At 58.2% G+C, this 11,031-nt stretch overlaps 1 protein-coding gene across 1 annotated transcript; it reads right to left on the bottom strand.

Moving 5' to 3' along the window:
- Positions 1 to 332: 332 nt before the first annotated feature.
- On the bottom strand, positions 333 to 6,061 carry DGCR6 (DiGeorge syndrome critical region gene 6). The gene is made up of 5 exons (XM_003905203.4): positions 5,808 to 6,061; positions 5,568 to 5,728; positions 2,079 to 2,179; positions 1,331 to 1,471; positions 333 to 877 (listed from the first exon to the last, which is right to left on the bottom strand). Exons 1-5 carry the CDS (start codon positions 5,915 to 5,917, stop codon positions 728 to 730), a joined length of 663 nt encoding a protein of 220 aa, XP_003905252.1. The 5' UTR covers positions 5,918 to 6,061; the 3' UTR covers positions 333 to 727.
- Between the last annotated feature and the right edge of the window lie 4,970 nt (positions 6,062 to 11,031).

Here is an 11,031-nt window from a genome sequence, read left to right on the forward strand (position 1 = left end):
ACACTGACCAGGCTGCGGCAGGCGCACACCTGCACCCCGGGCCTTCTCCCACGCTCTCCAGCCCCCAGCCCCACAAAGCAGGCTGGATGTGGTCCTCATGCCTTGGGGCTTGGATGGGGGCCCTGTGCAGATGGCAGTGACAGCATCCTGGGACCAGGGCTGGGGCAGGAAAGGCTGGAGGGTCCCAGTCTCCGTACAGGGGGAGGGGTGGTGGGCTGGGCACACAGCCCAGGAAGGGGCCCCCAGGCAGAGGCCTCTGCTGCGGCAGAGGCGGGGGCCCTACTGGGGCCCTGGTTATGGCAGAACCTGCAGCTGTCACACAAGCCACACGCGGGCCACACTGAGGCATCTTTATTTCTCTGGGTCACACAGAGCTTGGGCCTCGGAGCCTCTTCTGTATGGGGGCTGCAGCTGCCAAGGGAGCGGCTGAGACCAGAACAAGCGCTCCGGTGGCCCGCGGTGCAGGCTGGGATGTGCCCCGTGGAGTGAGGAGGTGTGAGAACCCCCGGCCTCACTCTCTGCCGGGCCCTGAAGCAGACAGCGGCAGGCTGGGCCGGCCTTCCTTTTATGAGACCAACCTAGTGTTTGGCAGCAAGTCCCAGACGCAGGGGGACAGGCAGCCGGGTTCCACCCGCCTCTCCTCAGCAGGGGACCCCTGTGGGCAGCTGGGAAGGCAGTGGCCAAAGGTCAAGAAGATGAACTCTGCCCAGACTTCTGCTGCCTGTGGCTATGGTGGGACAGGGCTGCCTTTCTGGTCACACTGGGCAGCAGGTGGCTGCCAGGGACCTCCCAGTCCCAGGGCTGCCTTCCCTGCCCGGCAGCCCCTCTGCTGCAGCTTCCGGATGAGTTCCAGCAGGTTCATCTGCAGCATCAGCTCCTGGGATACAGAGAGGCACCGTGAAGGCCAGAGTGACCCCCGGGCCCCTTTCACCCCGGCCCAAGGATGCCAGGCAGTGAGCCCACAGGGCGGCCATGCCTGTGAAGCCTGGTCATGGCCTGCCAGGACAGGGTAGAATCTGAGCCTCTGCCCCCAGCAGGGCCACTCGGAATGGCATGTGGGAGGGGAGCAGAAGAGGGCCCTGTGGGGCACAGCAGGCCTGGGGAGGGTGGGCAGTGCCCCGTGGCTGGCTGGCTCACCCTCCTGTGGGGAATGGGCCTGGCCTCCGTGCTGGGAATGGCAGAGAAATCCTCTCCAGAGTCTCAATCCTTCCACTTCACCCCCATACCCTGAGCCTGGCTCCCCAGGGACCAGCGGTGAAACCCCAGATGGAATGGGGTCTGTGGGGCCCAGGGGCACTCGGGCTAGGGCGGAGCAGGCCCAGACACTGACCTGTGGGTTGGTGGTCACATAGAAGCCAGCCACCCCCGCCTTCTCCAGTGTGCTCTGCTGGTCAGCCACCTTCCGGTCCAGCTCCAGGACGATCTTCCGGTCCATCGCCCGCTGCTCCTCACGGATCCGGTGTTCCACCGCCTGCCGTGGGGGGTGGGGCGGGAGGGGGAGGGCAGTTCAAACACATGCTCCTGCTGCCGTCCCCAGCAGCACCAGCTCTGACACCACCGATGCATCCTCAGCACACCCAGGCCTCTCCTCGGCCATGCGAACTCCTGAAGGGGGCCCTAAGGGGCTTCCACAAATGCCCTAACTTGGGGCTGCCTTGGGACCACACAAACGTCTCCGCAGGCACACCCTGCCCCATGGCTTGTTGGTTACATGCCAGTCTCTGGTTGTCCCTGTGCTCCCTGGGAGAAGGATGGGCCCCTTCCTGGCTGGCCCCATCACCCCACCATTGCCCTTGTACCCCCTCAAGGCCACCTGCTCTGCGGAGGCCCCAACCCACGAGGAGCTGCTATCCAGGGGAGCAACGGTGGGCCCTCACCCTCCACCCAGCCCCAGCACACCTGGCACCCTCAGGGAGGAGCCACCTGGTGGGACTTACTAGGCCTCCAGTGGCCCACTCAGGCCCAGGGTAGCCACCCACGCCTGAGGCCCCCACACCCCTTCAGCTCAGCCCAGTCAGCAGAGCCAGGTGGTGCCCACAAGAGACCTGGGCCGGCCACCCTGCCTGTGCCCCCCATACCTGTAGTTCTTGCTGCTGAGCCGCCTGAAGCACAGGCAGGTTGTGGGGCCGGCAGGCCTGCTGGGCTTCCTGGTGCTTCTGCCGCAGCGCCTGCCTGAGCACTGGGAGGGATGAGAACCAGTCAGCAGGCGGTGGGACCTGCCTTGCCAGCCCAGCGGAGCAGCCAGGCCAAAGGGTTATCTGCACTGGGGACGCCGGCCTCCTCCATCCTCCCACCCCACTGTCACCCAGGGCCGGGCCCTCCAATGGCAAGTCTCCAGGGGACTCCAGAAGGTACGGGTGGACTGAAAGAGGGTGGGGTGGGGAAGACTGGCGGGGTGGGGCCAAAGCTGCAGCCCCAGACCCAGGGCAGCTGGAGGAGGCGGGTGGGAGGGAGGCTGCAGTCTGAGGGCTTCAGGGCCCCTATGGCCACAGGCCATGGGACATCTACTCAAGTGTCAGAGACCACCTCAGACAAAAGCACAGGAAAGGAGCAGGAGGAGCGGGGTCGCTGAGCCTGAGTGTGGGGCCTCTGCCTACCAGGGGTATGCTCGGCCCCTCCACCCTTCAGGGTGGGCAGCCGCCTCCCCCATCTGCAGCTCCCAGCCCCTGCACAGCGCCAGACGGAGAAGGGTGAGCTGACCTGGCAGGCCCAAATTTGGGATGAACCTGGGGTGCCATAAGCCTGTGCGGCTCTGGGTCAGGGAGTCTGTGTGGCTTTGAGGGGCTCACCCTCGGCCACCAATCAAAGCTCCACGGTCCCTGCTGAACTGTGCACAAACACAGATGTGTGCAAACTGTCTAGTCTGAGGGGAATGTACAGAGGAAGTGATCATGGGACATAAACCATCATGGCAAAAATGGAACATGCAGCACCCCGCAGCTGGCGCCAGTGACCAGTAAGTGCCAAATGGCTACAGCTCCCCAGGAAGGAGGGGTCCCTGGCCACAAGAAACGTGAAACCCAACACTCTGTTCCTGGGAAGAGCCCTGATGTTGCAGCTCTTCTCTGGTGGCAAGTTTCCAGGGAACTCCAGGGTCCCTGAGGCTCCCCTGCAGGTAGCCTGGCTTCCACTGTGCCTGCAGCCTTCCCCGATCTCCTGTTTCTTGGCATTCTGTACACACCTCAATGATGGCATTTATCACGTGAAATATGTTTCAAACCAAGAGCTCCCTCGAGACATCTCCATAACACAGGGAAGCAGGGAAATGTCACCTCCTTCACTCTACTGATCAAACATTGCTACAAGTGCCAGGCCCACTACCAGATTCCACTAGGTAGGCAACCAAAAGGCAAGAAGAGAGCCACGCCGGCTGCCTGTGTAGAAAGGGCCTGGCCTTAGACATGCCCAGGGAACACAAAGGAGGCAGGAGCAGCCAGTCACCCCTGCCAAATCAGAAAGGAGAAGGAGAAAGTCAACGCAGGCATGCCTGCTGCTGGTGGAACCAGGGCCTGGCCCAAACCTGAAGCACAAACAGCACTGGGCCCAGGCAGTTACTGAAACTCCCCATCCTGCTAGAAGGAACCACAGCTCTATGGAAAAATGGCGGATTCCAGGACTGAGACAGGGAGAAAACAAGAAAAGATGAGCATGAACATGTACCTGAACCAGAAAGCAAGGAAGTACTCACAGAATGATGGGGAGGCATCTAAAGGAGCCTGGAGCGCCCCCACTGGCCACACATGGCACAGTCTGAGCAATAAGGAATAATGAGCCATGCCCTTGGGATTAAACTGTATGCCTCTTACAGCTCAATAAAAAATTTTAAAAAGACAAACGCCCAAACATTTAGGGGAAGAAGTAATGCCAATTACACACAAACTCTTCTGGAAAACTGAAGAGGAGAGAACACTTCCAAACTCATCCTATAAGGCTGGCAAAAACCCTGATACCCAAATCAGATATTACATGAAAACTATAGACCACATTTTGTCATGAACATAGACAAAAAAATTCTTAACAAGATTTTAGCAAATCAAATCCAGCGTACATAAAGAGGATACTACAGCACAACCAAGTAGGATGGAATTCAAGTAACTGTAATTCACTGTAGTCATAGAAAATGATTCACCACGTGATCATCTCAAGAGCTGCCAAACAGGGGTCTACCAAAATCCGACATCCATTCTTGATAGAAACACGAATCCTGGAGCAGATGGACAGCGCCTGCCTTCTGGGGAAGGGCGCCTTGCTCCGCTAGGAGGAATTTTTGCCACATTAAACCTGCTTCTAATCAGGCTTCTACCAGCAGTCCAGTGTACAGGAAACCCAGAGAGTGGAGAAGCAGGTTAAATGCACGAGGAAGCAACCTGATAGATCCACAGCAGGGCATTTGCCCTGGACTCTACACAAAGTCAATGCCATGATAAATGCTGGGGACTGTTCCAGAAGCAAAGAGACCAAAGTAGCCAATTGTAGTATATGAACTTGGACTGGATCCTTACTTATACATCAACAATTTGCCACAAGTTAGGTAGCATGATGTGGCCGTGCACTGAAAGTCAGGAGTCACCCGGAACAGTTAATTTCTCAGGGGGCTACCCTCGGCAGCTGTGTAGGAGACCGCTCTTGTTTTAGAGAACTCGCTCCCAATCCGAGGCCAAGGTTGACCCACCCCTCGGTTGTCTGGAGGCATTCTTGGTTTTCCGGACTAGGGAGGGTACCCCTGCCATCCTGCAATGCGCAAGACAGCATCTCACCATAGACTTACCCAGCCACAAATGTCAACATTGCTGGGTTGAAAATCCTGGTCTCCAGGAACGCTGAAGACTCTAGGTGAACCGCTATGCTGTCACATGCACGCATTTTGGGATATCAAGCACTAGAGCAGAACGTTCACTACTGAACTTTCAGCGGCGAGCACAAGCGCACGCAGTAGACTATCTTTTCAGCTTTTCTAAATGTTTCAACTTTTAAAAGAAGTTTGGGAAAAATAAAATAGCGAAGGTTGAAATCTGATGGTGCAGGGGGACCTGGCCTATATAATTTGCAGGCAAGGACTCCCAAGCGCACCAAGCATGCGGCTCAAGTGGGAAGCTCTTCGGGTTTGCGAGGGCGCCACAGGAGACAGTGCTTAGGAATTTGATGTGCAACTGGAATGAGGCCCTGCGAGGCCTGAGAGGGAACTGACCCTGAAGGGCGCTGCACAGCTGTCAACAGACCTCCAATTACGAAGGGCAACCAGTCAGAGCCACCACCAGAGTCTGCCTGTAGGCCAACCAGGCACCGAGGCCTAGGGCCGTCCCGCCTGGAAGGGGTTGGGGCACAGGGAAGCCCGAGCAAGGAGTTTCTGCTAAGAAGTGGGGGCTGCAGCAACTGAAAACAAAACTAGTTGGACCCACTGGTCACTAAAAAGGCACTGTCTCAGTCTCCGCGCCCATGGGTTTTGTCAATCTCGGGGGCCTTTTCCGAACACTCCCAGGGAAGGAGCCGATCTGCACAGATACCAAGAGCTGCCGGGAGGCGCCGACCCCAAGGAGGAGGCACCTCGTCCCGCTGCCCCCGCGCACCTCGGTGCTCGTTCTGCAGGCGCAGGCGCTGGTTGTATAGGCTCTTTTCAGTGAGGTGCTGGATCTCCAGTAGCCCCTGCACGATTTCGAACACGGTGCCGTCGAGAAGCGCCAGGGCCAGGTCGCTGAGCGTGGTGTAGGACAGGCGCTGCTGGAAGGAGCTGCGGGGTAGGGGGGCGCGGTGAGCCCTGGAAGGACCCGACACCGCCTCGGCAGGCCGCCGCCCGCCCGCCCGCGTACCTGGGCAACTCCTTCACAAGGCTCTGCAGCGCGGACAGCAGCTGGTAGTGTCGCTCCTGCTGCCGGGCACCGTCCGCCACCTCCTCCAAGGCGCCCGCATAACGCTCCATGGCGCGAACGCCCGCTAGCCGCCGGCAACAGCGACAGCGCCCCCAGCTTCACGTCATCCCGAGCGCGGCGCGCCCGCCCCTTTTACGACAGTTCCGAACACAGCGCGCCCCGCCCCTCTTACAGCAGTCCCGAGCGCGGCGCGCTCGGCCGCGTGCCCCGCCCCGCGCCCCACCCCCTGCGTCATTCGGGAGGAGAGGGGCCCCGCCCCTCCGCGGAGGCTCCTAGGAGGGTTTCGCTCAGCCCAGCCTCGCACCTGCCTGCTGCCGCGCGACCCTAGAGGCGAGATTCCGCCGCCTGGATATCGCAGGACCATGGAGAATCCCACCCCTCCCTGAGTCAGTGCGGGCTGAGGTCCCGGCTCCGCACCGGCGCGCCTGCGAGGTGGACTCCTCCCAGTCACCGGCCTTCCCCCAGAGTGGGGGGCTCCGGCCAGAGCCCACAGGACCTGGGTCTAAGGCACCATCCGCGGCCGAACAGTGGCGCTGGGGTCTGTCTGCGTCCTCCCCGCCCCCGGGGTGAGACAGACAGGACCACCCTAGAGCCTCTGGGCCAGGACGGTTGGAGCCGGAGTCCCCATCTGGGCCTGTATGGTCGCCCCAGGCTGCCCGGCCCCCAGCGCGAACTGTGAGCCCAGACTGCGCTTTCCCTGTTCCCAGGCCAGCTGCTGGGCCGGGGCTGGGGGGCTTCTGGTGGCTGGGGCTGAACCGGCTAGGAACAGGCTTTAATAGGAGGGGCTCGGGTGGAGGAAAGGCTCCTGCAAAGGTTCTGCCAGTATCAGGTCAGGTGGATGGACGAGAGGACCGGTGTGGCCAGGCTGCGGAAGCCAGCGCAGGAAACAAGGGCGGGGGCTGCTCATTACAGAGGCTGCTGGAGGCTTGTCCGAAGAGCAGCAGGCGGCACGGAAAGGCTTGGGGACACAGACACGCTCAGACTTGGCGTTTCACCAGGCATTCTTTAGCTGCCTGCGGGGTGGCTGGGCTGTGTGGGATGACCTGCTTTCACCAGGTTAGGAATTATGACTGGTTTCCAGAGAGAACATTGGTTAGTGATTGGCTATGAGGGAGAGGGGGCGCTGAGCCAACTGGGGTCCCCCTGAAGCGCCAGCAAAGTCTCTGGTTTTCTCCAGCATCTGTTTCCTCAGTCCCTGGCAGGATTGGCTCCGCTGCATGCCATGTCTGTGTGATCCCTTCCAGCCAGAAACCAGGAGTGAATAAAGTGAATAATGACAAGCGCTCAGGCCACTGCCGTGGAGGGCGGACCACAACCCAGAGCTGCTCATGCGCCGGGCACCCTGGCCTCCAGGTCCCTCGGAATGGCAGGAGCTGGAGGTGGGAGTGGAGACTGTGGGAGCTGAGCCTGCAGTGAGTGGCCAGGAGCCAGCTGGGGCTGGGCCTGGTCGGTCACTGTTAACCTCCCCCGGAGGTCGTCAGTGGGATAAGCACCTGGGTGAAGACGCCTGCCTGTTTCACCAGTGTCCCTGCCCTCAGTCCTCCAGTCCATGAAGGGTATCTGTATGAAGACTGGGGGATATAGGGCAGCGCCATGTGATAATGATACATGCTGTGGCCAGCTGGGCAACGCTGTTTTCAGCTCCACAGTCTGCCAGGGGGGGTGGGGGCTGTGAGCCACAGCAGGAGCGAGCCAGGCCTGGGTTTGGACACCTGCTGCTCTGCCTCGTCCGGGTGCTGATGCAGGAACGCCCCTTCTCCCACCCTTGGTGCAACATCTGACCTGAACCAGCTTCCCCAGCCCAGCAACACTGCTCCCCTAATGTGGATGTCAACCTAAAGAAACTGAACCACAGTTCATATAGAGAGTTTGTCTGGGCCAAGGCTGAGAGAGCTGCCCAGGACACACCAAGTTGCCCTGGGAGTGCTTCCTTCAGCCTTATCACAAGCAAGTTTTTAAAGACTGAAGGGGACAGGGAGTGGGCTGATATGAAATAAGCAGGAATTCTGACTGCTTTCCAGAGAGAACCTTAGTGACTGGCTATACAGTGTTGGACTACAGGGTTATGGTGTTCAGCGCATGGCTTTTTATGTCTACTTGGCGTGTTTGGAACTCACAAAGGATGTGGCTTCAACAGGTCTTTAGCTCAAGTGGGAGTGGGATGTGACTGCTGTTTCATTCCAGTGCCTCTGTGAGCCAGATAATTAAAGGGGGCTCCCATTCCTCAGATAAAAAGTTCCTTTTCTTTTTCATGGACATGAGCAGTGGGTCACTCAGGCATGAGGACTCCTGGGCCACCTGTGGGTCTTTAGGGAGGGGTCTCATCCTCCAGAGCCCCAGGGATGGGTGATGCGTGTGTAGGAATGGGGGAGCTGGTGCACAGACGTGCGTGTCCCCTGTGTGTGTGGACACGGTGGGCGCCATGGCTCTTCATGTCGGGTGCTATCCACCGAAGGCCTTTGCTCTGCGGCCACTGTCCACCTCCATTTGGCCTCCCAAGTCCTCCAGGCTGGCTGGTGACACCTTGGGTTAGTGTGGGGTGACTGGTGTGTGTTGGGGAGCTGCAGGTCCCCTGTCTCTGACACAGGTGTGTCTGGGCAAACACCAAGGTTTGAAGGGATGGGCACCTGTGTGTATGTGTGTGTGCACGTGTGGCAAAATGCTTTGCTGCGTGGCTTTTGTGTGGGTCTGTCTTTGAGTGTCACATGTGCCTCTCTGTGAGTTTCCGTGTGTCAGGTTGTGTGTCCGTTGTGTGGGCGGAGAGACAGCTCTGCCGTGGGGCCCTGAGCCATTGCAGGATCCCCACAGGCCACGCAGAGGTGCGCACAGCAGCTGACCTAAGCCTGCTCCTCCCAGAACATCAGGCTGCACCCAGGCCACCGCTCACTCCCTCTGTCTCCCGAGACTGCTCCTCACTGCCTGCCTCGCTGGCCCTGGTGAGGGGGAGGCTGCCTGCCCCCGGCCCCCACAACAGAGCCACAGATGAGGATGCCACCCGGCGCAGTCTCCAGGGGCTGCTCCGCAGTGGGTGTCCCGCAGCGCGTGCTCTCTGACCCCTTTTGTTTCGGTGCTGTCCTTTTTAGTGTGTGGCACCAGGACGGCAGGGAGCTGCCACCTCAGGCTTCTCTTATTTTCACTCTGTGAGTAATCAGCTCCGAATGAGAGGGGCTCATTGTGTCTTTACTGTCCAATCAGTCAGGCCTTGGCCTTGGCGTGTCTTGCGTGTGCTTGACCAATGTACTGCCCGTGGGGTCTGGTGGAGGCACAGCACCCTTTTGGAAGACAGGGTCTGTGCAGACCAGTTACGGGTGATATTTCCTGGGCCCAGCTTTTGCCTAAGTGGTGTGGGATGGGAGGAGGGCAGGGCCTCCCACTGTCCCACCAGCAAAATGGGCAGTGTGGCCAGCTCCTCAGGACCCCAGAGCATTTGCTCCAGGTAGATAAAATGTTGCAGTGTTGGGTGCAAGAGTAGGATTGAAACCAGTCACCCAGTTGGTGCTTTGTTACCATCAGAAGTGTTTGCTGAGTCAAAGCAAATGGCCACTCAAAACCGAGTGGGCTGAGTGTGGTGACTCACACCTGTAATCCCAGCACTATTGGGAGGCCAAGGTGGGCAGACGGCTTGAGGCCAGGAGTTCAAGACCAGCCTGGGCAACAGGGCAAGAGCTTGTCTCTACAAAACGTTTAAAAAATTAGCTGGCGTAGTGGCATGTGCCTGAAGTCCCAGCTACTTGGGAGGCTGAGGTGGGATCACTTGAGCCTGGGAGGTCCAGGCTGCAGTGAGCCGAGATTGCATCACTGTACTCCAACCTGGGCGACAGAGCAAGAACCAAATAATAAATAAGTAAGTAAGTAAATCCATCCATCCACCCCAGAGTGAGTCAGCTGGGGCTGAGAAGGCATGCCTGCTGCTGCGTTGCTTCTCCCTGAACGACAGGATTCCCTGGTTCCAGCCAGGAGACGATGGTCAACAGCCACTGCTATAGTGGTGCCCAGTTAAAACTCTTTAGTTCCTGTTTCTGTAAAAAAAAAAAAAAAAAAAAAAGTGCCTAATTGCATCTGGGTACAAACCTTGCAGTGACGAGAGAAAAAAAGATGAAAGCGACCTGTGAGGGAGGCTCAGGTTGGCATGCGGCAGGTGCTCTGTGAGTGTGGTGGGTGTCGGTTTGCGCTGTAGATGCTCAGGAAGTGAGGAGCTGTGGAGTGCTGACTGTGTACATGACGCCTCCACTGGCTGACCCAGGAGAGTTTCATGAAACAATGTTGGTGGACTCAGCCCTGAATCCCTCAGGCAGTCAGAGAGCAACCTCTGTCTTTTTTTTTTTTTTTTTTGAGACAGAGGCTCGCTGTGTTGCCCAGGCTGGGATGCAATGGCGTGATCTCAGCTCACTGCAACCTCCACCTCCCGGGTTCAAGCAATTCTCCTGCCTTGGCCTCCTGAGTAGCTGGGATTACAGGCGCACACCACCGTGCCCGGCTAATTTTTTTGTATTTTTAATAGAGATGGGGTTTCACCATGTTGGTCAGGCTGGTCTTGAACTCCTGACCTTGTGATCTCAGCCTCCCATAGTGCTGAGATTACAGGCTTAAGCCACCACGCCTGGCCTTCTCTGTCTATTACAAAGTAAAGAACTTTAGGCCCGGAGTGGTGGCTCACGCCTGTAATCCCAGTACTTTGGGAGGCTGAGGTGGGCAGATCACGAGGTCAGGAGATTGAGACCATCCTGGCTAACATGATGAAACCCCATCTCTACTAAAAATACAAAAAATTAGCCAGGCATGGTGGCAGCTGCCTGTAGTCCCAGCTACTCGGGAGGCTGAGGCAGGGGAATGGCATGAACCTAGGAGGCAGAGCTTGCCGTGAGTCGAGATCATGCCACCGTACTCCAGCCTGGGGGACACAGCGAGACTCCGTCTCAAAAAAAAAAAAAAAAGAACTTTGGGTTCCTCATGCCAAATCGGCAACTCCTGTAAAAGTAGGTGTGTTTGTTTTGCAGAAAAGAGGTCACGTGCCTCGGACAGATCCATGCTGTTGGATCTTTCATCTCCTCTCTTGGAGATTGATCCCATCATAGTGCTCTTTGGCAAAATGACAGGTGAGACCCTGCAGGCCAACCAGCTAGGTCGGAAGCAGAGCCCTGGTGGCAGCATGGGCCTGGTTGCT

This window comes from Papio anubis, chromosome 16 (genome assembly GCF_008728515.1).
Source record: "Papio anubis isolate 15944 chromosome 16, Panubis1.0, whole genome shotgun sequence".
Lineage (NCBI taxonomy): Eukaryota > Metazoa > Chordata > Mammalia > Primates > Cercopithecidae > Papio > Papio anubis.

What these genes read in the sequence shown, in the direction of transcription:
- DGCR6 (XM_003905203.4), bottom strand. Translation starts at nt 5,917, where the DNA reads ATGGAGCGTTATGCGGGCGCCTTGGAGGAGGTGGCGGACGGTGCCCGG. An exon ending in CCTGCAGAACGAGCACCGAG is followed by an intron (nt 2,180 to 5,567) that starts GTGCGCGGGGGC and finishes CATCCCTCCCAG; the next exon opens with TGCTCAGGCAGGCGCTGCGG. An exon ending in CTCAGCAGCAAGAACTACAG is followed by an intron (nt 1,472 to 2,078) that starts GTATGGGGGGCA and finishes CCCCCACGGCAG; the next exon opens with GCGGTGGAACACCGGATCCG.